This window comes from Salvelinus namaycush, chromosome 33 (genome assembly GCF_016432855.1).
Source record: "Salvelinus namaycush isolate Seneca chromosome 33, SaNama_1.0, whole genome shotgun sequence".
NCBI lineage: Eukaryota > Metazoa > Chordata > Actinopteri > Salmoniformes > Salmonidae > Salvelinus > Salvelinus namaycush.
The window spans coordinates 11,861,589-11,889,525 of NC_052339.1; the positions used below are offsets into that span (position 1 = coordinate 11,861,589).

General features: G+C 44.7%; 1 protein-coding gene across 2 annotated transcripts in view; it reads right to left on the minus strand.

The window, feature by feature from the left end:
- Positions 1-3,871: 3,871 nt before the first annotated feature.
- LOC120027718 (WW domain-containing adapter protein with coiled-coil-like) overlaps positions 3,872-27,937 on the minus strand; it is a 43,742-nt gene continuing 19,676 nt past the window's right edge. For both annotated transcript variants that reach the window (XM_038972708.1, XM_038972707.1), the window contains exons 5-13: positions 26,595-26,710; positions 25,862-25,983; positions 21,982-22,236; positions 15,094-15,216; positions 14,529-14,677; positions 12,639-12,766; positions 6,961-7,150; positions 6,636-6,763; positions 3,872-6,530 (exon numbers count right to left, since the gene is read on the minus strand). In XM_038972708.1, the coding sequence (XP_038828636.1) occupies positions 6,461-6,530; positions 6,636-6,763; positions 6,961-7,150; positions 12,639-12,766; positions 14,529-14,677; positions 15,094-15,216; positions 21,982-22,236; positions 25,862-25,983; positions 26,595-26,710 (1,281 nt within the window). In that variant the 3' untranslated portion in view covers positions 3,872-6,460. The remainder of the gene's footprint in view (positions 6,531-6,635; positions 6,764-6,960; positions 7,151-12,638; positions 12,767-14,528; positions 14,678-15,093; positions 15,217-21,981; positions 22,237-25,861; positions 25,984-26,594; positions 26,711-27,937) is intronic.

Below are 27,937 nucleotides of genomic sequence, written 5' to 3' on the forward strand. Positions count from 1 at the left end.
CTACTACTGTGCTCCGAAATTATGCTCTCCCTCAGGTTAATTATGTAACCTATATGGGCCCACGTTTTAGTCTACATGTAGGCTATTGGCTTTTGGAGGCAACTGTGCGACATAATAGCCCCTTTCCCGAAAATAGAAGCAATTCTAAGAAACCATATAAATTAAATAGAGGGTGTGATATTCTCAGACAAAAATAATATCCAATAGGCATTGAGGTTCTAGCTCTATAAATTCATCATGAATGGCATGTTCCATGCATCACAGGTAGGCATTTTGCCAGTATCTCAGCTGTATGGTCGATTGACGCCATCTACTGACTCAGAGTGAAATGTCCGTTGTGTCTAAACTGAACTGTAGATCACATACTCTCTTGCACGAAAAAATGCCTTGATGAATCAATCAATCATATTAACTCAAATCAACTCAAACCAATCAATAACATTTACTCAAATCAACTCAAACCAATCAATCAAATTAACTAAAATCTTTGTTCAGTCATTTTAATGGCCTGAATAATACTAGAGGCTGTTTAGTTTCAAGCAGTTGGTGCAAAGTAGGACACTGAGTATGGACAGGACAAACTATGTCATGTATCTGCCCCATGATGGCCAGTCAGTCCCACCTAATGGGGTAGAACCTAGTAGATAGATTGATTGCATAATCAAAAAAGAGAACGGGTAAGGAAACAAAACAGTGTGTGTTTACATGCTGAGGGGATCAGTGTCGGTGAGCTGGTAAGACTGGGGCTTTTCATGTTGCTGACCATTAAACTGTCCACACCTGGAGGTGTGACTCAGAGACAACAAGGGTGTATATAGGGCTAGTCGTCTGAGGGCCCCCGGGGTGAAGTTCCCCCTCCCAATCGTGGTCTTAACCATTAGTGGGGGAAATGCAAAACTGACCCATGATCAGTGTAAAGGGGTAAATTCACTGTACTTCGCTGGGGAGCGGGGACAGAGAGCTCTGTCTGTCTGCAGCCGTTTGTCCTGCCAATGTCAAGCCCCTGTCTGTCTGTGATGCCTGGTTGGGTTCTCTTTAGCCTGACTACAGGATCCCTGCCTAGAGAGCTATTGTTTGGGCCGTGAGGGAATGACGGCAATTACCTGTCAATATATAGAGAATGGGAATGGGAGATAAGTGGGGGTGGGTTGAAGACTACCTGAGTAAGTAGAGGATGTCCTGGGACCCCTTCAGTCCAGACGGGACTCTGGCCAGTGATCCACTCACCTGTGTGGAGAGAAACAAGAGGTCAGTTTAGAACTGACACACACACTCCCCCCCTCTCACCTAGGGTCTCCATCTGCCAGCCGAGACGGGAGCAGAGTAAGACAGACATCCTCTGACACCTCTGTCTTCATCCTCTCTTAGACGTGTGTGTCATATCAAGTTTGAGGTCGTCTCGTCTAGGGAAAGATTGGGTGGCTCCATTAATTGTTAATGCTTTCTTCCCTACTACAAAGGTAGAAGGTACCTATCCACTGTTAATTAGTAGCCTCGGCTCAGATGAATGGAAGAGTTAATTGAATCAAACGTTCAAAGATTGAGCAAGTTGGGAATGTAGCCTGCAGACTTTGATCCCAACAGGACCCAGTGTGAGGATTTGAGCCTTCACCACAGGTTTATGAGAGACCTGATCTACAGTGCATCCGTGTGTTCGACATGTAGGACATTTTTAGGTCCCAGATGGACAAAAAAGGGATTAGCCTAATTACTATGTTATAACTTACACACTGTATAAGGATCTTCTACCCCCAAGCCATAAGACTTCTGAACAATTAATGAAATGCCCCTCACTCCATTAGTTTTTTTACACTGCTGCTACTCGCTGTTTATTATCTATGCATAATCACTTCACCCCTACCTACATGTACAAATTACCTCGACTAATCTGTACCCCTGCACATTGACTCGGTACAGGTACCCTCTGTATATAGCCTCGTTATTTTAATTTTATTGTGTTTATTATTTTACTACTTTAGTTTATGTGGTAAAATGGACTGCACCAGATTCGCCAGTTCTTGCTGTGAGATGTTACCCCACTCTTCCACCAAGGAACCTGCAAGTTCCCGGACATTTCTGGGGTAATGGCCCTAGCCCTCACCCTCCGATCCAACAGGTCCCAGGCGTGCTCAATGGGATTGAGATCCAGGCTCTTCGCTGGCCATGGCAGAAGACTGACATTCCTGTCTTGCAGGAAATCACACACAGAACGACCAGTATGGCTGGTGGCATTGTCACCAATTGCCTACCGTCTGTAAGCTGTTTTCTGTCTTGACCGTTCCACAGGTGCATGTTCATTAATTGTTTATGGTTCATTGAACAAGCATGGGAAACAGTGTTTAAACCCTTTACAATGAAGATCTGTGAAGTTATTTGGATTTTTACGAATTATCTTTGAAAGACAGGGTCCTGAAAAAGGGACGTTTCTATTTTTGCTGAGTTTATGTACGCCTACTGTATGAAAGCTAGTTATTACCTATACATTTGGTATTTTTAAATTCTAAAGTACATTTATCCTATAGGTTTAAGTACTGCAGGACTACTCAGACAACTACTAGGCTAAATAACGTCTCTGACAGGAAGTGACTGTCGATGTTTTTCCATTCTAAGATGTTATCAGCTTCCCACCTTATCAGAGGCAGGTCTCATCAGGCTTGATTTTTTAATTTTTTATAACAAATGTGATTAAGCCTGCCAGACATTTTACCAACGCGGTTTAATCTTCAAGAAGGATCCATACCTTGACAAGAAAATTACTGCAGTTAGTAGCCTGTAGTCTTCAAATGACACATTTCACAGCTGCAGTTGCTTCATTTCAGCACTGCGGTCTACGGTCCAGTGATCTTGTAGTTCTAGTGAGAGAAAATGGTTATTACAAAGTTTGGCAACAGAGTATAAAAAGCAAAGAGAGCTAGATGAATTATTTGATATAGTGTACAAGCGTCATAAATTAAGGAAACGTACAAGAATCACATTGCGCAAACCTACCTGGTTCTTTGTGGTGTGCAATCATATGGGAAAGACAACAGCGCCATCTAGCGATAAGTAGAATCAGTGACACTACTGTAGCCTAGACTAGCTCAAGGTTCAAATCTTTTTGGCATTCCTTTGGTTTCATGTGTGAAACATTGGTGTGGTGTGTGTTCTGTTCAATGTAAAATATAACTTGTTACCTCCTTTCAACTATGCCTTTGCAGTCTCCATACTCCTTGTATTCAGTGACATTAACTGGAGCCCTTCTCAGTAGACCTACTGATTTTAAGAGGGTTCCTTGTCCTGCAGAGGAGAGAAATCTAGAGTAGGAACTGGGTCAAGGGAAGGAAAACAGGAATATTAAATGGTGAGTATCATTGGGTAAAGGAAAGCAGGACAACTAGAAGATAAGCATGAGTAGGGAGAGGGAGGACTGGCAGGCCTTGCCAGCTTCCTAATGGCAGCAGTCCACTTATGATATTCACATCTTCAACATAAAAGGACTATTCAAACGGTCACAATGACAAGAACCGTTATATGCGTTCTAAGAAACAAAATACGTTATAATCTAAAAATGCACATATGGGTCTTTGTTGCAAGGGTTCAAATAATCTCTAGTTGTGTGGCGTTCATTTATTTTGGATACACCGGACTGAATACAATGGAATATTAAATCGGACACATTTAACATGTTCATTGTGTGAACATTGGAACAAACTACCCTGGTCCCAGATCAGTTTGCGCTCTTACCTAGTCCATTGCGGTCATTGCCAAGTCAAACATGTCTGACATGACAATGAGTAAACATGGTATCACAGACTGACACTCAGGCAAGGTCAGCACAAAGCACTTTAACCAAAAATAACTGAATTCAATGTGCAAAACAGAGACAACTTGGTCCTGTAGAGGCATATTTGATTTATTTTATTCAATATAGTCAGAGGAAAACAATATACAAAGCAATGTGGTCATATTTACTGAATGTGTTGGTGCAGCTGAAATCACAGACTCACTAGAATAATAGAACAGTGGAGAAAAACACGTCACAGCTGAGGACACGTATGGTTCCCAAATGGCACCCTATCCCCTAAATAGTGCACTACTTTTGACAAGTCATATGGGCCCCAGTCAAAAGTAGTGCACTTACACAGGGAATAGGGTGCTATTTGGGATAGAAACACTGTTCCCGTTCTGACTCAGAGTGAACAGGGGAACAAACACAACATATACAAAGATGCAATTCTGGGTTGGAGTGCCAAAACAACCCTATGTAGATTGATGCATGACATGCTTATTGAATATCTTTGTTACTGATCAAACCCGAAAACAAACTTGGTACATTTATTTCCATGTCAGAGGCTGTGTGACTTAAGACTTTCAACAAGGCACTAGCGTTATAATAGTAATAATACAATGTAAAACCTAACAGAAAACTCTAATAAAATAACCAGTGCTCGCTTGAGTTTAGCATGTTTATTACAATACGTACATTTCACATTTGACCTTGTGACCTGGCTGTCATTGCCCTGCTCGACCTCTGACCATGGTGTGTGGGGCAGCGATCATAATCTCCATGCCTACGTCCCTAATGGTACCCTATTCCCTATATAGTACACTACATTTTGACCAGTCCCTATGGGCAGGAAGACTAAAAGAGAAGACAAATGGATGCCAAGAGCTCCAATTGCGTCATTCAGGTAAGTTCACCGGACGCTCCATTTGGCTCCCAGTGCACCTGCTGAAGAATCTTGAAAACGATGACATTGCTGTCTTCTCCATTTTAGTCTTGCCTATGGGCCTTGGTCAAAGGTAGTGCAGAAAAAAGGGAATATGGTGCCATTTCAGACGCACTCCATACCTTGCCTCGGTAGTGCCCCCCAAACCACTTCTTTAATAGCTCTCATTCGCACTCATTCACTCACAACAGTGTGCAAAGGAAAATGTGTAGCAATAATTTATAACATTCTGATATACTAGTAATCACTGCAACTTTTTAATAAAACTTGTTTTTTTTAACCTCTTCTTAAACTCCATTATTACCTTATCAAATGTACATAGGAATGAACTCTTAGTTGAACCGAGATGGTGCCACCTCACATTTAATAAAAGTACAGTTCTCCCCCCAAAAAATACAAAAATAACTTAGCTGGAAAGTTTTGGAGAAAGAAAAAACCAACAGGAGGGTTTTAGAAAGACAACTGCTGTGCGGCTCCTCAGAAGAGCTAGACCAGGGGGGTTGGGCTTCGGCATGTAATGGGTGTGGCCAGGGGCAGGGTTACGGAGGGACTAGCATCGGGAATTATCCTTGATGTAAAAAAAAACAGCATTGCTGTGCTCTCTTTCATAATTTTTTTCCCCATCACACCATCAGGCACTGGTTTGGCTACTGTGAGCTGTGAACAAACAGATCTCTGAACCATTGCAACCAGGCATGATTAACCTTTTTAGGAGGATGGTGGAGATGGGTACCTGTCTCGCAAACATCACCCTATTTCCTATATAGTGCACTACTACGTTTGCCAAAAGTACTGCCATATAAAGGGAAAAGGGTGCCATTTGAGAGACATCGTGTGTGGTTGTGTAACCTTAATACTTCCACCAGAGGGTAATACATACGTCAAATATGACTGGGTTTCATCCATGGAGCATTATTATTATTATGCAAGGGCAGAGAAAACTAGAAAATTAAAACCGAGTTTGTTTTGTTTGCGTTAGTCTTTTTTTATGTTTCAGTTATTATAACGCCATCTTCCAGTTCCATGCAGGTCATAGGTCACAGACATGCTCAAGGCAATGGTTCACTGATCTATTAACAAAAAAGCTTGAAGTCTGCAGACTGAGTGCCTCTGTCCCAAATGGCACCCTATATAGTGTACTTTCGACCAAGGCCCATAGGGTTCCGGTCAAAAGTAGTGTACTATATATAGGGAATAGTGTGCACTATAAGGAATAGGGTGCCATTTGGGACATACCCGACTGATGCGTTTAACATGAAGGCGGCTATGAACTTATTAAGCTGTTGATTCCTCGGGCATAACTTTGACTAGTTTGGATGTCAAAAGCTTTGATAAACATGGCTTTCCATGGCTTCAGTCATCTACAAAACATATTTACAACATGGATAACATCTACAAGAAATCGACATCTCCAGGGCGCAAACAAAACCAACCATGGTTGCGTCCTGTTGGCCCCGTTCAAAAGTAGCGCAGTATAAACGGAAAAGGATGCCATTTGGGATGCAAGCCATGTCTAACCCTTCTCTCCGCTCTTCTCCTCCACAACAACCATCAACCACTCAGACTCTCTCCACCTAACCCAGCCCTCTCAAAGCCCAGTCCAGTGGTCCAAAGCCAATCCAACTGCAGCTCAAAAGTGTTAAGACTGGGCACAGAACAAGAACACAATGGTTCTCCCAACCAAGAGCTCTCTTCCAACCATGTGCAATGGGTCTCTCCCCCCTTTCCTCTCCACTCTTCAAGTCAAGTCCTCAGACCATGAAGGAATTCTGATTCTTCAACTTTTCAAGTTCTTTAATTTGTTGTCTCAAAAATAATATCCTAGAGGAAAGAGTAAAAAATAAACATTTATTAGTTGACATAAAATATTTGTAATAATTTAACATATTGCGATGTTACCATGGCAATTAGGGTCTGGATTCTTACCTCTGCTCGCGCAATGTCGCTTGAATTTCACTGACTCGAACTAAGGATCTCAGATTTTTGAGCTCGGTGCAATTTTCAGACATGTTGATGCTTCCCATGGTGTGGGCCTCCTCACGTAGCCTGGACGCCTGGGGTAGCCGAAGCATGAATGTAGGTTCACATCACAATAACGACATGAATCAGGTATTCAAATACTGCTAAAATCTATATATAGCTCTTTACTGATCTACTTTGAAAAACAGGTATTTTATCAAATTGGACAACCTGTTAAAATAAAAACAAACTAATACATACATACATACAATTACTGGGATGCGTAACCTACCTGTTTCTCTGCGTGGTCGGCGGGCCAGCCCTGGACATGCTTGATGAGATTCTCGTTGAAGTGTGACGCTAGGGTTGGGGTGAAGGAGCAGGAGGCTGGCCGGGTGGAGGAGCTGGAGGGTGTGGTGGGGGCACTGCTGCTGCTACTGGGGGGGGCGTGGTTGGGACCTGGGGAGGGACTCCTCTGACTGCTGTGGAATGACAGGAGAGGGTTCAGTCCATTTCTGCATATTATGGGTTAATTATTCTGTTGTAATAACACTATCGCCAACTTTGTTGTTGTAACAGAGGAGACTGTAGGAGAGGGTCAAACTGATAAAATCGGACAAAACGGAACCCCACAGAATAAGATCAACAAGTACAAAGGTAGTGGGGCGGCGTTGGGACAGTAACCGAAAGGTTGCTGGATCGAATCCCCGAGCTGACAAGGTAAAAATCTATCGTTCTGCCCCTGAGCAAGGCAGTTAATCAACATCTACGTCTTTGACGCCCTGGGAACAGTGGGTTAAGGCAGCCCCCCGCACCGCTCTGATTCAGAGGGGTTGGGTTAAATGTGTAGGACACATTTCAGTTGAAAGCATTCAACTGACTAGGTATCCCCCTTTCCCTTATTTTACCGGTTTAATACACAAGTTGGCACCAACAAAGGGGAAAAAAGCCCATTGGGCATCTATTACCAGAAGGTTAAAACAATTAGCACAAGTAACAACGAATTTGCAGATGCTGCTAGTTAAATATGCTAACGAGCGCAGATGGAAAAAAACTGAATTGCAAAAACAAGCAATCCAGCTCAAAGTTAACATACGATACACTATATATACAAAAAACACCCATTAAAATTAGTGGATTCGTCTATTTCAGCCACACCTATTGCAGACAGGTGTATAAAATCGAGCACACAGCCATGCAATCTCCATAGACAAACATTGGCAGCAGAACAGCCTTACTGAAGAGCTCAGTGAGTATCAACGTGGCGCCGTAATAGGATGCCACCTTTCCCTCAAGTTAGTTTGTCAAATTTCTGCGCTGCTAGAGTTGCCCGGTCAACTGTAAGTGCAGTTATTGTGAAGTGGAAATGACTAGGAGCAACAACGGCTCAGCCGCGAAGTGGTAGGACACCAAAGCTCACAGAATGGGACCGCAGAGTGCTGAACCACTTAGCACGTAAAAATAGCCTGTCCTCGGTTGCAACACTCAGTACCGAGTTCCAAACTGCCTCTGGAAGCAACGTCAGCACAATAACTGCTCGTCAGGAGCTTCATGAAACGGGTTTCCATGGCCGAGCAGCTGCACACAAGTCTAAGATCCCCATGCACAATTCCAATTCCAAGCATTGGCTGGAGAGGTCTAAAGCTCGCCGCCATTGGACTCTGGAGCAGTGGAAACGCATTTTCTGGAGTGATGAATCACACTTCACCTGGCAGTGCGACCGATTAATCTGGGTTTGGCAGATGCCGGGAGAAGACTCCCAGCCCGAATGCATAGTGACAACTGTAAAGTTTGCTGGAGGAGGAATAATGGTCTGAGGCTGTTTTATATGTTTCGGGCCCCTTAGTTCCAGTGAATGGATATCTTAAATGCTACAGCATACAATGACATGCCCCCGTGCACAAAGCCAGGTCCATACAGAAATGGTTTGTCGAGATCGTTGTGAAAGAACTTGACTGGCCTGCACAGAGCCCTGACCTCAACCCCATCGAACACCTTTGGGGTGAACTGGAACGCAGACAGAGCCAGGCCTAATGGCCCGACCTCATTAATGCTCGTGGCTGAAGGGAAGCAAGTCCCCACAGCAATTTTCCAACATCTAGCATAAACTTCCTAACAAAGACAGCCAACTTCGCCAAAAGCGCATTTGCGAAAAAAGCACAATCGTTGCACGACTGTACCTAACCATAAAACATCAATGCCTTTCTTAAAATCAATGCACAGAAGTATATATTTTTTAAACCTGCATATTTAGTTAAAAGAAATTCATGTTAGCAGGCAATATTAAACTAGGGAAATTGTGTCACTTCTCTTGCGTTCATTGTACGCAGAGTCAGGGTATATGCAACAGTTTGGGCCACCTGGCTCGTTGCGAACTAATTTGCCAGAATTTTACGTAATTATGACATAACATTGAAGGTTGTGCAATTTGCAACGGTTGCGTATTTCACTGAAAGAATAAACGTCTTGTTTTCGAGATGATAGTTTCCGGATTCGACCATATTAATGACCTAAGGCTCGTATTTCTGTGTGTTATTATGTTATAATTAAGTCTATGATTTGATAGAGCAGTCTGAGCGGTGGTAGGCAGCAGCAGGCTCGTAAGCATTCATTCAAACAGCACTTTCCTGCGTTTTGCCAGAAGCTCTTCGCTGTGCTTCAAGCCTATCAACTCCCGAGATTAGGCTGGTAACCGCTGGTAACCGATGTGAAATGGCTAGCTAGTTAGCGGGGTGCGCTAATAGCGTTTCAAATGTCACTCGCTGAGACTTGGAGTAGTTATTCCCTTTGCTCTGCATGGGTAACGCTGCTTCGAGGGTGGCTGTTGTCGTTGTGTTCCTGGTTCGAGCCCAGGTAGGAGCGAGGAGAGGGATGGAAGCTATACTGTTACACTGGCAATACTAAAGTGCCTATAAGAACATCCAATAGTCAAAGGCATATGAAATACAAATCGTAGAGAGAGAAATAGTCCTATAATTCCTATAATAACTACAACCTAAAACTTCTTACCTGGGAATATTGAAAACTGATGTTAAAAGGAACCACCAGCTTTCATATGTTCTCATGTTCTGAGCAAGGAACTGAAACGTTAGCTTTCTTACATAGCACATATTGCACTTTTACTTTCTTCTCCAACACTTTGTTTTTGCATTATTTAAACCAAATTGAACATGTTTCATTATTCATTTGAGGCTAAATTGATTTTATTGATGTATTATATTAAGTTAAAATAGCTGTTTATTCAGTATTGTTGTAATGGTCATTATTACAAATACATTTATATATATAAAAAAAGAAAAAAAGAAATAATAATAATAAAAAAAAGAAATAAAAAAAAAAGAATCGGCATCGTTTTTTTTGGTCCTCCAATAAATCGGTATCGGCGTTGAAAAATCATAATCGGGCGACCTCTACATAGGATTGTTCTGGAGGGGCTCAGTCAGGCTGAGCATTTTCCCCTGGCTATTGATGAGAGTACTGACAACACCGATGTAGTACAGTTGTGTGTATTTGGCTGTTAGTTTCATGGAAATGACTTTAAAGAGCAACTGGCACTGATTCCCCTTGACGGACACACCACCAGGGACATCCTATTCACAAAGCTGGAACCATTATTTACGCAGCATGGCCTGTCATTAGAAAACTTTGTGGTCTCCGACGGGGCTCCTGCTATGGTGGGCAGACACATGGGCCTGTTCAGCAGGTTGAAGGAAATCGCCCCACAAATGAATGGCTTGCATTGTCTCACCCATCAGAGTGTGCTGTGTGTCAGACTAAACTCTGAGCTAAAAGATGTGATGGATAAAGTCATGCGCATAATCAACTTTGTCAGGGGGACATCAAGCACACACCACCGTGTTTTCCGCGAGCTTGTGTTAGAATCAGAGAAAGCCACCCACGATGATCTCCTGCTTCACAACAACGTGCGCTGTCAGAGTAAAGGAAATGATCAAGAGCGATTCTGTGAGCTGCATGACCAGGTTGTGGATTTCGTCAGAAAAAGCGAAATGAGGACAGCAGCTGACCATCTTCGTATTCTGGAAATTGAAGAATTCCTCTCTAATATAGCTGGTTTGGCTGACATATTCTGTCACTTAATCGGGTTAAATCTGCATTTACAAGGAAGAGGGAAAACAGTCGAGGACATGGTGGAAAAACTTGAGGCCTTTACCAGGAAGCTTGAGTTTTCTATTTGGACTTGTGCTCTGGAAGGCTACCGCGCCTCAGCACACTGAAGAAATGACAGGCAGAGGTACCAGGGGGCAAGAAAACGACACCCTCGCTGGATGAGGCCGCAATTCAAACTGAGCTGATTGAATTCCAAACATCGAGCCAAATCAGGGATGCACTCAGGAGTGCCGAGTCCTGGCATGCTCAGAGGAACATAAAATACAAATGTCTTTATTGTGCTATGTGCTAACAATGTTTGGTTCGACTTACATCTGCGAGTCTTTCTTTTCCTCTATCAAATGTATCTATAAAGCCCTTGTTACATGAGCTGATGTCACAAAGTGCTGTACAGAAACCCAGCCTAAAACCCCCAAACAGCAAGCAATGCAGGTGTAGAACCTCTATGAACACAATCAAGACTCACGACAGGAACCGGCTTTCACATAAGTGAATCGAGGACTGCCTGCACATCAAAATCACATCCCCCTCACCAGACACCCACAAGATCGTGTCCGGGGGGAAATGCAACTTTTCCCATTAAGTAACTAACTCAGTATTTAATAAATAATCATATAGGCTACTAACATTATTAATTATGTGCTTATCCATGGCTATTTCAGGTCTCATGCTGACACTATTTTCTGTTTGTCGTTACAGGAGCAGGTTATCCCGAGACTCCCGATACAGACGGACATTGCCCACCACCTTTCTTTCTTAAATGATTGTTTTATGTAGGATGCTACCTTGTTTGCCAGTTGCAAATTGTAAGTAGGCCTAATAAATAAAATAAAATCCCACTTCTATTAGGCCATTTTTCTTTTCTTGTGAAAGATGCTGTTAAGCCACATAACTGGCTGAGGTAGGTCAAGTTATTTTATATGGGCCTTGGCACGGAGGAAATAACACTCCAATTATGGCCTCTTGTTGTTTGTAAAGTCAAATTAAAATGAAGATTATTGTGGAAGTGAATTACTCGACTGTGGTAGTTTTTCCTCCATCTGTTGCTTGGCGCCACTTGCGTAACAAGTTAGCTATATTTTCTGCGGCAGGCGCTGGTCACCTCCTATTGATTGCGCTGCGGTTGCAGCTTTACATTTCAGCACCTAAAAAAATGGTCCGCTGCCTGCTTTATTAGTGGACTGTCTCCTGCATTCTCTCTCCTCATGAATGAAGTTCAAATTTAACTTTTGCATTAATTAGGTAGGGTCACTTCCTTCTTGGGACATTGCATTTGGGACTTTTTGCATCTCAGGTCCAATATAAATATATATAAATCTTTGATAAATCATTGCGAAGACCCTATTGCAGGGTTCCCCAACTGGCAGGTCAGCAATATTTGCCCCCAAAATTGCTGGGCCGCCAGTTTGGGAACCCTGCAATAGGGTCTTCGCAATGATATATCAAATACTTGTTGTCCACCCACCAGTAGGTGGCACCTCAACACTACATATTGAAATATTGTGTAAACAGTGTTTTACAAGGCATGATCATGGCATTGTACGTCACCCCTTGAGGTTCTCTGCTTTCTCTTCACATCAGTCTGAAATGAACACAAGAGCTTCTTGAAGATTCTTTGTAGCAATGATAAATTGTTGTTTTACCTCCGTTAGTTGACAACACCAATTGTAAATCGCTCTAGATTAGAGCATCTGCTAAATTATGATTACATTTTTTATAGATTCTTCACTGAAAACATCTTAAAAACACAAACACATTCAACACAATGTCACAGAGCTCCAGCCAATGATGAATCAAATAGAAAATAGTCTGCTAATGACTAAAATGTAAATGTGGGCTAACCCTTGGCGCTGGAGGGTCCTTGGGGAGGCGGCGATGTCGTGTCCGTGCAGTTTGTCGCTGGGGAGGGGCTGCTGGGGGGAGGGCTGGGGGGCTGATCCCTGCTGCTTCACAACTGGCGTGTTGTTCACCTAGACCACACCGAGAAAGAGGGGAGGAGAGTTAGAGAGGAAACACCAGAACCATGGAGGTTCAGCTGGACCACACAGAGACAGAGGGGAGGAGAGTTAGAGAGGAAACACCAGAACCATGGAGGTTCAGCTGGACCACACAGAGACATAGACCACCACAGACAGAAACACCGACAGACAGAGTCAGACACCAACCGACCGACACAGGCCCACCGACCGACACACCGACCCACACACAGACCGCCAGCGACACCGCCAGCCAGCGACACCGCCAGCCAGCGACACCGCCAGCCAGCCAGCGACACCGCCAGCGACACCGCCAGCGACACCGCCAGCCAGCCAGCCAGCGAGCGACACCGCCAGCCAGCCAGCCAGCGAGCGACACCGCCAGCCAGCCAGCCAGCGAGCGACACCGCCAGCCAGCCAGCCAGCGAGCGACACCGCCAGCCAGCCAGCCAGCGAGCGACACCGCCAGCCAGCCAGCCAGCGAGCGACACCGCCAGCCAGCCAGCCAGCGAGCGACACCGCCAGCCAGCCAGCCAGCGAGCGACACCGCCAGCAACACCGCCAGCGAGCGACACCGCCAGCAACACCGCCAGCGAGCGACACCGCCAGCAACACCGCCAGCGAGCGACACCGCCAGCAACACCGCCAGCGACACCGCCAGCCAGCCAGCCAGCGACACCGCCAGCCAGCGACACCGCCAGCCAGCCAGCGACACCGCCAGCGACACCGCCAGCCAGCCAGCCAGCGACACCGCCAGCCAGCCAGCGAGCGACACCGCCAGCCAGCCAGCGAGCGACACCGCCAGCCAGCCAGCGAGCGACACCGCCAGCAACACCGCCAGCGAGCAACACCGCCAGCAACACCGCCAGCCAGCCAGCCAGCGACACCGCCAGCCAGCGACACCGCCAGCCAGCCAGCGAGCGACACCGCCAGCCAGCCAGCGAGCGACACCGCCAGCCAGCCAGCGAGCGACACCCCCAGCCAGCCAGCCAGCGACACCGCCAGCCAGCGACACCGCCAGCCAGCCAGCGAGCGACACCGCCAGCCAGCGACACCGCCAGCCAGCGACACCGCCAGCCAGCCAGCGAGCGACACCGCCAGCCAGCCAGCGAGCGACACCGCCAGCCAGCCAGCGAGCGACACCGCCAGCCAGCCAGCGAGCGACACCGCCAGCCAGCCAGCGAGCGACACCGCCAGCCAGCCAGCGAGCGACACCGCCAGCCAGCCAGCGAGCGACACCGCCAGCCAGCCAGCGAGCGACACCGCCAGCCAGCCAGCGAGCGACACCGCCAGCCAGCCAGCGAGCGACACCGCCAGCCAGCCAGCGAGCGACACCGCCAGCCAGCCAGCAACAGCCAGACAGCCGAGGCCAGATAAGAATAGCTCTAGTGAGATAAACATTCATTATTAAAGACTAAGATGCAGACACACTCCGCCAGACAGACACACGGAAAACAAGAGCTGCTTGCTCAAGTGCTGTCACAACACGCGTTCCTCGACAATGACACGCTTATTACACTGACAAAAACACAAATCTGAAAGAGAAACACACCCCTACAACAGTAATAAATGCTGAACAACCTGGGTAGGTCTTAGAACAGCTGGTCATGATACTGTGAAACACCAAGAGTAAATACTCCCCGTCCCAGACCAGCTGGGTTATGAAGTCAACAAAATCACTACCATCCCCTCCACTCAGGGGGACAGTGGGGTAAAGAGGCCCTACCTTAGGCTGGGGGGGTAGAGTAGACAGTACCTTGGTTTGTGAGGCGACAGGCGGCGTGCTGAGCAGGGCTTTGTGGTGACCAGCGTTGGTCTGAGGCGTGCTGATCCTGGGAGACACGTAGGAGCGGGGAGAGGAGGCGTCTGATGTCAAGGACATGGGGGACTGGTTCGACTGCTGCGCTGTTGGTGTTAACAGAGAGGTTGGAGAATGATTTAGTAAAAACCATTTCTATGACAAAGCTGCATTTTGTAAGCAGGTGGCAAAAGCAACTCAAAGTAATGTTAGGGACTAACTACGACAGAATTGTAGATGAAAACAGTGTCTTCTTTGCAGAGTGTAACAGTGCAAAAAGAAGACTGACGCAAAATCATACAAAAATCAACCACTGACATGAGATGCTAAAAACACGCATCGATGCTGTTTGAGGGAGAGGGCATGGATATGGTTACACATTTGACCACCATTCCAATTCTGGTTTAGACAGATTTTTAATACTAAAATCAACAGTGGCAAGTTGGAGGAAGGTTGCCAATTTTGGATGTAAAAATCAAGCGCAGCAGCAAAACAGAACAGTTTGTGGCTGAAGAAGTCCTACCTTGGTTGGAGAGCTGGGCTGCTTGGGAGAGAAGAGTGGTGATGTTGAAGGCCGACGGGCCGGCCGTGAGGATCTTATGAAGCAACGACTGTAACGACGCTTGAGTGACAGCAGCTTTGAGGACTAGGGAGAGAGAAAATAGTGAGGAAAGATAAAGACTATCTAAAAGTATAACAGATGATCCCTAATTAGGGGTGTACGGGTACATGTATTCGTACCGAACAGTTCGGTGCAGGGAACTTGGTTCGGTCCGCACTGTGAACCAGAATGAATACATAAAAAAATGAAATAAACACACGAGGCCTATAGGCTATGCCTTAGCTGCTTTGTATGCCTCAAGTACATCTGAGCTGAAAAAACATTTCAGGCTATTCCGTTAAATCTAGAGCCGATGCGCACGTTATGATCAAACTTATAATCTTAACTGACGCATTTCAAACCGTCCTTTTGTGAGGCGCAACCGGGAAAAAGTTCTGTTCGATGGAGAGTTCAATAAACCAGGAGGATTCCCCATCATTGTTTAAAATCTCCAGTTTGGGAAAATGTTAGCTTCCCAGTAGCTTCCAACAGCGATGGACATAGAGTTGTGGATAAAACGTTAACAGTATGTCGCCACACTCAACGAGAATGAATATGCAGCTGCCAACACCTCAAATATGTTGACACATTTACACAGTCCCCCCGCCATATACCAGAGCAAGACAGAAACACAAAGAAGAAATGAAATGTTCTCCCCATTCAAGCAGCCCTTGGCAGTGGAATCAGACCGGACCAAAGAAATAACAGGAGCGATATGTAGGCTGTGTTTATATATATTTTGTTTTTTAGTCTTTGGTTTATAGCCGTGGATATGCGCATACTCTGTGGTTGAGAAGAGGGGGTTTCAGCACCTCGTGAACGTGCCCGAGCTACATTACGAACTTCAATCTTACACCCAATTCAGCAAACAGGTAGTACACGCTCTATATAAGCAAACCACAGCCGAAGTTTCAATAAATTTTCCATAGCACCTTGTGTTGCGCTTAAGTGACAGCCGATCACATTACCCGGAGTGGGAGATGTACCGTGCTAGACGCGCATCTGGCACTGAAATAGGCAGCGTCATGGTGCGTTCGTAACTAAGTGGGAAGTGGATGTTTACCAAATACGACTGGGAAAAATCCACTTGAACGGCCATGAAACTGATAAATTACTAGTGGTAAACTATCATCCTGAGCACCTACCTCTCCCACATGGTGACCTACTAAGGAAATTGCCTCTATAAAACAGCTTTTTCGGCAGTTAAATGCAACAAAACATGTATAAAAAAGCAATGTATTAATGTGGCTTTTGAACTATAAATGTGTTTACAAGCATGATAGCTGTACTTGTAGCATAGTTGACACAGCTCCTTGACAATGATCCAAATCTGCCTTTCTCAATAAGTTTAAGTCACATGAATGAATCCAACTGGTAAATTCCCACCTCCCACATGGTTGCAAACGCAGCACCAGAGTGAAAACTGCAGAGGCCCAACATAACAATCCGGTCACAACAGACAATGCAAGGAACATTGTAAATGCTGAACATCGTGAACGGCAAATAACTTTCCTGCTGTACCGAAAACGAACTCTGACAAAAACGCAATATGTACCGAAAACCGTGGTTTTGGTGAGCCGTCACACCCCCTAATCCCTAATATAATCCCTGTTTTAGATCAATACTGACCAGACCCACTTTAAAGCCACACTCCGTAAAATGTGCAGCGGACACCACCAAAAAGTGACCTGGCCCACCAATAAAATGTAAACAACGGCGCAAATGCATTTGGTGACAGCGGCTCCTCTCTAGCTCAGGGCTTTTCAATTCCGGTCCTGGAGGGCAGAAACACTTCTGGTTTTTGTTTCCACCTGGTAATTAACCGCACTCACCTGGTGTCCCAGGTATGAATTGGTCCCTTATTAGGAGAGGATGATGAAAACAAGAAGCGGCTCGGCCCTCCAGGACCTGCAATGAACAGCCGTTCTCTAGCTGCTCCATGTGTCTCTTTTGAAGTAGGTGCAAACTGCATCAGAACGGTGAAACAGTAACAGAGTAGAGGTTGACACGGGAGTGAAAATTCATTCCTGTCCCGCCTTGTCATTTCCCCCCCCCCTGTCCTGATCTCACGACAGTTCTATAACCCCGGAACTTTCCTGTCCCTTCCCGATAAAAATCAGTCCCACTCATTTTTGCAAGCAGAAATATGTAGGCTATTGTGTTTGTTTAGGAAGTATGTGAAATAATTTCAGTAATGCAACGTGTGACTGATGTGGTTGTCTTACCTACTTTAGTTGAATGCACTGACTGTTGGCCTTAAGTCGCTCTGGATAACAGCGTATTCTAAAATGACCTAAATGTAGACAGATTAAGGCTGGAGGACGAGAGCCGAGACCACAGCACCCAGAAATCTGTAGCCTACAGCTGAGAACATATGAACATATACAACATATATTTTTTTAAACTGATCGGCAGTAGGCTACTGGGTAAGTCAATCTATATTTATTTCACTCTTCACCTCAGATGGCACGGGTTTAGTTAAACACACAAACAATTGGGCTTGATGGTAAAGCTGTAAGGAGTAGAGCAGCTATGCTGCTTCAGGCCACTTGTCCCACTCTCCGGTTGGTAGGCTATTTGACTAAAGTTCAGCATTTTTTTTTTTTTAACAAGCCCTGTACTCAGTTCCTTCCTTGTCAAAGACAACTCCATAAAAAAATGTAGCTAAAACATTGCTCTTTCCTTGTCCTTAATGTTAGTGATGGGTCCTTGGCTGAAACGCATTGTAATTCCGCTATTGACGGCTTCATCATTTAGCTGATTGACGTAGGTTGGCATCTAAGGTAGCCTTTCACTCCCATTCATGCCAGAATCCTGGACCCTAAAGAGTCCTGTTCCCATGTCAACCTCTATCACAGAGCAGTGTTCAGTCTGGAGTCCAGGTCAACTGATAGATGGTTACTAATAGGAAGCCTACATCATGTTGGATTTAACTGATTCCTGGAAGACCCCTTAGCAGTCATTTCTCTGTAGGTTTAGGTGTGCAGATTGAGCTGAGTAAGGGAAAGCAGGGAATCTCGAAGAGAGCAGAGCACCAGCAGGAAAATAGACCGTCTGACCCACTTCTGGAGACTGGAGTCTCTCTGTGCGTCCCAATCGGCACCCTACATCTTTCGTAGGGCACTACTTTTGACCAGGGCCCAAGTTTCAGACAATTCCACATTTTGAAATCACCACCTTTCGACGACACCCAGCAGGTGATTCAATGGACACAGACGACATTTGTGTTGGTCCGTCTTGTCCTTTTGGCCTACTTAAGTACAGGCAGGAAGAAAAGCTTCCATTCTTGGTCGTGGTCAGTAGTAGGAACAAAGATGTTTAAAGAAGAGGTGGCTACACGAAGGTGTACTACAGCAGCATTACATTTGTTGGTTGAGTAGCGTTACCACATATTCCAATACAGTCTGATGTATATTTATTCAGATCTTGTTCGATTCAGAATTTGAGACAGATATGCAACAGACCTAGACGGTAGGTAGATCTGTCAATTGAGATGACAACGCCACCTAGTAACCAGGCTACTTCCCAATAGCAAAACCCCAAAATGCAGAAACTGGATATACAAGCATTTACATAACCCTTCAGTCTACGCTACTAATATTGTATCCCAGGTCATGCTAATACATTTGAGTGAATATTCATTCAGTTCTCGCGTTAGATTTTAAAATGCTTAGTATGGGAACTTCCAGGCTAGGCTGAGGTAAAAAATCAAAAAGAAATCTGTCAAATGACATAACAGTGCCTGGTAACCTGGCTAACTCCCACTGTTAAAACCCAGAAATGTGGAAAGATGAGCCAGTATAGTATAGTCTGCTCCGCTAAGATACTGCATTCTGCTTTCGACTCAGGGATCATAAAGCAGTCAGACAGAATGACACGCTCGCCCCAGACAGACATGTTCTTTTCTGCATGGCCACTCATCGATGCATACTGAAGCAGGATTGGGCTACGGCTGTGTGACATTGGCCCCGATGAGCACATTTGGAGCACTTAAGTAGGCCTTCCCCTCACAAGCCAGGCAGAGCCAGGGCCAGCCTCCAACCGAGAGACCTGGTAGTACCAATACTAGTGATAGGACATTTTTGCCCCAATTTTATTTTTTTTAAAGCTAGTTACATAGAGATATAATTTGACGATATATTGTATAATTCTTGTGCTAGTTGGCTGTACCTGCACCAAAACAATTTTTCCTTCATTGCTTGTTCTTCGTCTTTTTAAATAGGGAGCCAAATTGTTTTCAGCACTTGCATTTCCATGACTGATCAAAACGTTTCTCATGGCTCTCCTCTTGTCTCTGCAGCCGATATGGTGAGAAATATGTTCGGAATATCGAACAGCAATAAAATCACAGCATTGAATAACAAAACATATCTTATCGGCACCAAAGTATCGTGAGGTCCCTGGCCATTCCCAGCCCTAAGCAATACCAGAACAACAAAAGAGATGAAAAAGACAGAACAGGCATAAGGAGAAAGAGAGCGGAGAGAAAGAGAGGACAAACAAAGAGAGAAAAGAGGTGGAAGGACAAGGGTAGGAGAGAAGCAGTGTTTTTGTAGCACACATGCGATGGAGTTTGCAAAACAAATACCTACTGAACTGATGCAAATGATCATGATATCATTCTGCCAGGTAAGCCATGGGTCACGTTGGAGTTTAGAAATCTGCATTTTCAAAACGCAGACCATCAAAAAAATCTGCGGTATAAACCATTTCACCAGCGTTTCATATTGAAAATCAACGGGGCTTTTTTTTGCTTCAATAGAGTGATCAGGGGCATGCAACTAGCTTTCCTTCAGAAAAAATACACTAAGCAGAAAGTGGCTTCATTTTCATCAGATGACAGAAGTGCAACGCTATTTGGCTAGCAGCCAAAGTATATTAGCTTACAAATGGAAAAGCAAGGACTTTCTTTCATAAACAATGCATCACCATCATACTCTATATAAAAAAGTAAGTGGACACCCTCTCAAATGAGTGGATTCGCCTATTTCAGCCGCACCCATTGCTGACAGGTGTATAAAATTGAGCACACAGCCATGCAATTTCCATAGACAAACATTTGCAGTAGAATGGCCTTTCTGAAGAGCTCAGTGGCTTTCAACATGCCACCGTCATAAGATGCCACCTTCCCAACAAGTCAGTTCATCAAATGTATGCCCTGCTAGAGCTGCCCGGTCAACTTTAAGTGCTGTTACTGTGAAGTGGAAACCTCTTGGAGCAACAACGTCTCAGCAGCGTAGTGGTAGGCCACACAACCTCACAGAAGGGGAGCGCTGATGCTCGTAATCATCAGCTGTCATCGGTTGCAACACTCACTACTGACTTCCAAACTGCCTCTGGAAGCAACGTCAGCACAAGAAATGTTTGACAGGAGCTTCATGAAATGAGTTTCCAAGGCCGAGCAGCCTAAGATCATAATGTGCAATGCCAAGTGTTGGCTGGAGTGGTGTAAAGCTCGCAGCCATTGGACTCTGGAGCAGTGGAAACACGTACTCTGGAGTGATGAATCACGCTTCACCATCTGGCAGTCCGACGGACAAATCTGGGTTTGGTGGATGCCAGGAGAACCCTACCTGCCTCAATGCATAGAGCCAAATGTTTGGTGGAGGAGGAATAATGGTCTGGGGCTGTTTTTCATGGTTTGGGCCCCTTAGTTCCAGTGAAGGGAAATCTTACCGCTACAGCATACAATGACATTGTAGACGATTCTGTGCTTCCAACTTTGTGGCAACAGTTTGGGGAAGGCCCTTTCCTGTTTCAGCATGACAATGCTCCCGTGCACAAAGTGAGGTCCATACAGAAATGGTTTGTCGAGATCGGTGTGGAAGAACTTGACTGGCCTGCACAGAGCCCTGACCTCAACCCCATCAAACACCTATGGGATGAATTGGAAAGCCAACTGCGAGTCAGTCCTAATCGCCAAGCATCAGTGTCTGACCTCACTAATGCTTGATGCTGAATGGAAGCAGCAATGTTCCAACATCTAGCGGAAAGCCTTTCCAGAAGAATGGAGGCTGTTATAGCAGTAAAGGGGGGACCAACTCCATATTAATGCCCATGATTTTGGAATGAGATGTTCGACGAGCAGGTGTCTAAATACTTTTGGTCATGTAGTGTATTTCTAATGTTTATCATAGAATGTAGCCAGCTACATTTCCTAAAGTTTTACTTGAAGTTAATCTTGTATTTTACTGGGGGGGGGGGCGCTGTAAGCATAGGCTACCTGGTAGTTAACATAACATTTTGGGGGAAGCATTTCTATCTACCAGAAGACTTTTCATTAGAATCAACGCTAAAAGCGACACAAAATGGTAGATGCGCACACACCGGAAATTCTCGTTGCTTCTTCAGACAGTTGCATGAAATAAGAATCACTGATGCATTCTATTCATGTCTTCTGATAAGTTAATTAATTTGCCCAAGCTTAAGTTAAATAATGTAAATATATTGTTGAATTCCATTTTAAATGTCTGGATTCCGTGATTCCCTTTGCATGACATTTCTTATAAAGCCTTAGTAACCTGCTAGTCAGGTCTACAGATCTGCCTATTATCTGTGAGTTTCAGTCCTCAGACAAAGGGCAGCTAGAGAAACATGGGCACAAGGTTGAAAGACCACTGTCTCCACCATCATAAGCAAAAACAAAACCTTCCAGTATCACTTGCTGCTCCTAAATATTCAGCAATATTCTCTATTGTGTCTCTCACCTACTCCCTCTATAACCTAGCTTTCCTTGCTGTCCACGATAACATTCAACATAGTAGCCCTCACAGATAAGACTCTGTGCACGTGTGTCTCTCCCTCGCTCACCCTCGTTGATCTTGGCCATGTCGACGCTGGCGTTATTGAGCTGCAAGGCGGTCTGAAGTGCTGGGAGGAGCTGTCTGAGCAGGGAGGGGTCCTGGAGCAGGGGGGTATGGGCGTGGGACTGCAGGACCGGGGATACCGGCACAGTGGTGGGGGCTGAGGAGGAACAGGGGGTACCCGACGTGGGGTTCAGGACCGAGCCTGAGGAGGACGACTGTGAAGACACCGACGCAGGCTGCTTCTCCACCTGGGCTGACTCTGTGAGGGAGGAGAGAGGCAGCCTTGTTAGATCTCACATGTTAAAAGCACTCACATCTGATTTAGTGCTGAGCAGTTACTTTTCTTTTTTAAAACAACTAATTGACAGGTATCGGTTCAATTATTAGAATTTCATTAGTTCGTTTTTCTTCTTCTGTGAGCTCAATGTGCACATCGCAGTTTCTCTAGAGATAAATCAGATCCAGCCTGAACTGTGCAATGCAGTAGGGAGTTGTAGTTTCCAACAGGCCAATATTCTACATTGTTTAGCGCATTAACCGTGGTAATTAACTACAACAACCATAATCCATTGCGCATCTACTTGTGGGGTCAGTGTTTATTTTACGCCTGCTATAGAAGGGAGAAGAATGCACAACGTGAGGTGATAGAGAGCAGCTGTTGCTTCGTGACGCCCCTCTACCTGAAACAATACATGATCTAAGTGATTGATAGTTGGTGTTCAGCAGTCATAAATGTATGCCTTATTTACTTTGAAATTATTACAAAATAGGGATTTTGTCAGACAGCAGCTCTATAGAGATGAGATTACTTGGAATTAAACAGTCATCAAATAAAACAAATATAATATAGACTGAAATAGTTGATTAAAGTGAATAAATGACTTAAGTGATGAGCGGTAATGGGCAGTTACTACCATCACGGGACTTTAATTAATTGTTTATTCTGTGTTGTTACAGCATTCAACCAACATAATGCATTTAATGTCAAAACATTAGCATTAAATCGCTCAGCACTACCGATTCTTCAAGATTATTTTTGCAAGTGTGTAGGAAATGTTCAATGGAACTCAAGCCGATAGGAAAGCTTAGCCTATTAAACAATAGAGGGACGATACCAGTATTGCGATACTCGTTAGTATCATGGCAAGAAAACTATACACAAAGAAGCTTTGACTTCTTTAGGAAAACAGCTCTAATGTTGGAAACAAACAAGTTGTCATCAAGAGTCACATTAACGTATTTTCTTAGCTATAGCACACATTTTATATACAGCAGGCTTTTAAAGGTCCAAAGAGTTGTCTGCTTCATGTTTTCATTGTTGTCACGGGGGAAAAAATGATGCGATACTTATATCACATCCCTACTGGGCAGCAGATGTGTTTGTTAAAGACGGGATTCGCTCCAGTGGAAACTGCCTGTTAAAATTGGCGGAATCTCATTTTCTGATGATAAGTCAGCAAGTGGGTGTGTCGAGTCGGTGACAGACACACAGAAGTTCTCTCTTGGATAAATATGCCAAATGATTCAAACTATTCAAACCATCTCAAATCAACAGGCTTGTGAAGTCTGATTAGAACCTGGCTGTTGGTTTGAAAGTAGGCATGTGAACTGTAAGGCGCTAACTTAGAAAGCCAAATCTCTCCCTGAGAGCTCCCCCCCCCCCCCAAGCTGGCCCTCAACATTTTAGCTTCCAAAGAGTAGCTCCTCCGAAAGAAGAAACTTGATACCGTTCTTCCCTTTGTTGAAGCTGTACCACTTATGAACCAACCACAAACCAGTGACCTTGGCATAGTGAACACGCATGACAAACCTGAGTCCAAATAAATCTTGCAAATACCGTTTCAGCCCAGATGCCAGGTCTGGTAGGGTAGACAGAGCACTGTGCACCACCGCTGTGTTCTGGCTGTTTGACAGGAGGGGAGAGCTCTACTCTGCTCTGGACGGTGCAGTAAGTCTCGCTCTCTTTCCCCCTCCGTTGCTCTCTCTCTCCCGGACGGTGACAGTGCAGTCAGTCTGTGTTTGCCAGAAGACATCAATCAGGTCTCTATGACGGCCCATGTTCCCCCCCCCCCCACCCCCAGTCTCCACTGACTGGCTGTACAGCACGGCACGCTCACCAACATGAACCACTACCACCGCTCCTGCAGTATATCCCCTAAGAGGCTACTATTTCACTGAGATAATGAAAGGCCTGAGAATAAGACAGTTGTTTTTGAAGACAAGCAGCCCACAGATTTCATCAGACATTTTAGAACTCAACAAGGCCTCCTTCCAGAGGCACACGTTCAAAACATGACCTTGACTCACAGATGCAGCATTAATTGAATCATACGTATAGACGGCACGGCCATAATAAGTCTCATTCTTTTGGTAAATTTAGCATACGCTAGCCAGAAATTTAACAAGGATCATCCATGACTGATAAGAACATTCAGCAACCATCATTACACAAAAAAGTCAAATCGCATGTTTCTAGCAATTTGGCCAGGTCTTCCTTGTAAAAGGTATTTTGACCTCAATGGGAGACATGGTAAATACTTAAAAAAGCAACAAAAAACAGACTCACTAGCAGCAGTAAAGTCGGTATGTAGTTGTACGACTCACTAGCAGCAGTAAACTCAGTATGTAGTTGCACGACTCACTAGCAGCACTAAAGTCAGTATGTAGTTGTACGACTCACTAGCAGCACTAAAGTCAGTATGTAGTTGTACGACTCACTAGCAGCACTAAAGTCAGTATGTAGTTGTACGACTCACTAGCAGCACTAAAGTCAGTATGTAGTTGTACGACTCACTAGCAGCACTAAAGTCAGTATGTAGTTGTACGACTCACTAGCAGCACCAAAGTCAGTATGTAGTTGTACGACTCACTAGCAGCACCAAAGTCAGTATGTAGTTGTACGACTCACTAGCAGCACTAAAGTCAGTATGTAGTTGTACGACTCACTAGCAGCACTAAAGTCAGTATGTAGTTGTACGACTCACTAGCAGCACTAGTCAGTATGTAGTTGTACGACTCACTAGCAGCACTAAAGTCAGTATGTAGTTGTACGACTCACTAGCAGCACTAAAGTCAGTATGTAGTTGTACGACTCACTAGCAGCACTAAAGTCAGTATGTAGTTGTACGACTCACTAGCAGCACTAAAGTCAGTATGTAGTTGTACGACTCACTAGCAGCACTAAAGTCAGTATGTAGTTGTACGACTCACTAGCAGCACTAGTCAGTATGTAGTTGTACGACTCACTAGCAGCACTAGTCAGTATGTAGTTGTACGACTTACTAGCAGCACTAAAGTCAGTATGTAGTTGTACGACTCACTAGCAGCAGTAAAGTCAGTATGTAGTTGTACGACTCACTAGCAGCACTAAAGTCAGTATGTAGTTGTACGACTCACTAGCAGCACTAGTCAGTATGTAGTTGTACGACTCACTAGCAGCACTAAACTCAGTATGTAGTTGTACGACTCACTAGCAGCAGTAAAGTCAGTATGTAGTTGTACGACTCACTAGCAGCACTAAAGTCAGTATGTAGTTGTACGACTCACTAGCAGCACTAAAGTCAGTATGTAGTTGTACGACTCACTAGCAGCACTAAAGTCAGTATGTAGTTGTACGACTCACTAGCAGCACTAGTCAGTATGTAGTTGTACGACTCACTAGCAGCACTAGTCAGTATGTAGTTGTACGACTTACTAGCAGCACTAAAGTCAGTATGTAGTTGTACGACTCACTAGCAGCAGTAAAGTCAGTATGTAGTTGTACGACTTACTAGCAGCAGTAAAGTCAGTATGTAGTTGTACGACTTACTAGCAGCAGTAAAGTCAGTATGTAGTTGTACGACTCACTAGCAGCAGTAAAGTCAGTATGTAGTTGTACGACTTACTAGCAGCAGTAAAGCCAGTGACTGCTGTAGCCTGCTGCATGGCCTCCCGTCTGTAGTCCCTGTCTTTGGGGAAACTGTTGACTGGCGCCGACTTAGTGCAGGACTCCTTCTGCCTCTGCTCTCTGGAAACAAACAGTTAGAACTCAAGTCTGCGTCTCCAATGGCACCCTATTCCCTATATATTGCACTACTTTTGACCTGGGCCATAAGTTAAAACACATAGTGCAAATCTTCCTCATTTTTGACATGTGATTAGGGCAGGGGTTCCCAAACTCTTTCCACTCAGGGACCCCTTCCAGGGTTGGGGAACATCCTGCGAGTGTGCCACGTCTATTTCTATTGGCACAAGCACTGTTCATGACACAAACTGTTCACACCCCTCTTGTTGGCGGCAAGAAAACGTTGCAGTTTAAAAGCTCATTTTCTTGCAATTCTATACATTGTGTTTATTCATGTGATACTTAAGTGACTCAAACATTACAACAAAATCTATGGGCTAAAGAACCTAGCTAAAAAACATTAACTGACATGGGCTAGTTGATCTGGACATTTCTGAAAAGTTAAAAATAGCTCTAAGGTACACCGTGCCCCCCCCCCAGTCATCACTGACTGAAAAGGCCAGCATTTTAAAAATGAAAAGGGAACCAGGCCAGCCAGTGCAGTACAGCTCAGCTACGCTTGGATCCGTCATGTGAAAGGGGAATTAAGTGAATGCAGATGGCATAATGTCTACCTCTCCAACCACTCTTTGGGTTTCTCCCACTGTGACACCTCTGTTCTGCAGTTGTAGTAGTACTTCTTCCCAGAGGAACTGATGTGCTCTGACCAGTCATCTTTATCTTCATAAGGCTGAGGAGGAGAGAAGACGACAGTTATGAGAGAAGGCGGAGGGAGGTAGATGGGAACATTTAGGTTAAGAAGGCTCTCCTGAGACAGGAATACTACAGGAGGCCACCATTATAGACAACTACTACCACCAAGACATTGGTCTCACAACAGAGGACCTACCAGCTGTTATGAGCAACAGAGAGCTATGGCAAGCCATCATTCAGAACATTGCAAGTCAGCAAAGTAAGGAGGCGGGAGAAAGGTACATTTGGGTAAGAAGGGGAAAGAAAGTGACATTTTGCAAAAAAGAAAGGAGGGAACTGTAGGCAAATAGGGAGAAGGCAGACATTTTAGGTAAATAGGGAATAGAGAAGAGGATACATTTTATGTATGAAGGGAGGAGAATATGCAATGATACATTTTATGCCATCAAGATTTGATAGGTGAGAAAAAGGATACTGCAGCGAGAGAGAGAGAGACACAGAGAGAGACAGAGAGCGAGAGAGAGAGCGAGAGCGATTAGGTCTGATGCAAGAGCTTGCAATGTGAAATGTCTAGTATGTGAGGCTCTATCTGGGCTTTAAGGTTGGACTCTGATACCAGTGCTGGTTGGGAGATGACATGTAGGGATGGATGCTGGCTTACTCAACAGCTAGGACGTCTTCTCAAGCTTTTAAAATGTTGACGTTTATGTCAATGTTGAGGTCTGTGCTTCTATGTGCAACACCAAGAGAAAGTAACATTTTGCGATTCGGATTCTGAAAACCACCTGCCCAGGGACTAGATACAAATCTGTCCACAAAGCGGACACATTTCCAGACGTGTGATTAATGTTGTGCATAGTACCAGTATATAAATCGAATCAAATCTTGCAAAGTAGGGACGGGCTTGAGTAATAGAGTACTGGAACGCACATCAAAGCTCCATCTTTAACCAGAGTTCACTTACTATTTTTATACTGTAACAAACTATTTGGTGGAATGTCCTTTGTGGCTGCCCGAATTGTCATGAACACAACGTTAACTAGCTTGGACTCTAGAGTTCCATTTGTAAATGTGCATTTGCGGGACACAACTAAAAAGAAAGGGTCACAGAGTTCTCCCTAAATTCCCTTTCCCATTCATTCAATTGCGTTCCGACCGCTCCACCCACACACACACGTTAGGCAGACTGAAATAAATGCCCATAAAAACATATCTAACTGATGGGGTACACACGCTACACTGAACAAAATGATGAAGGCAACAT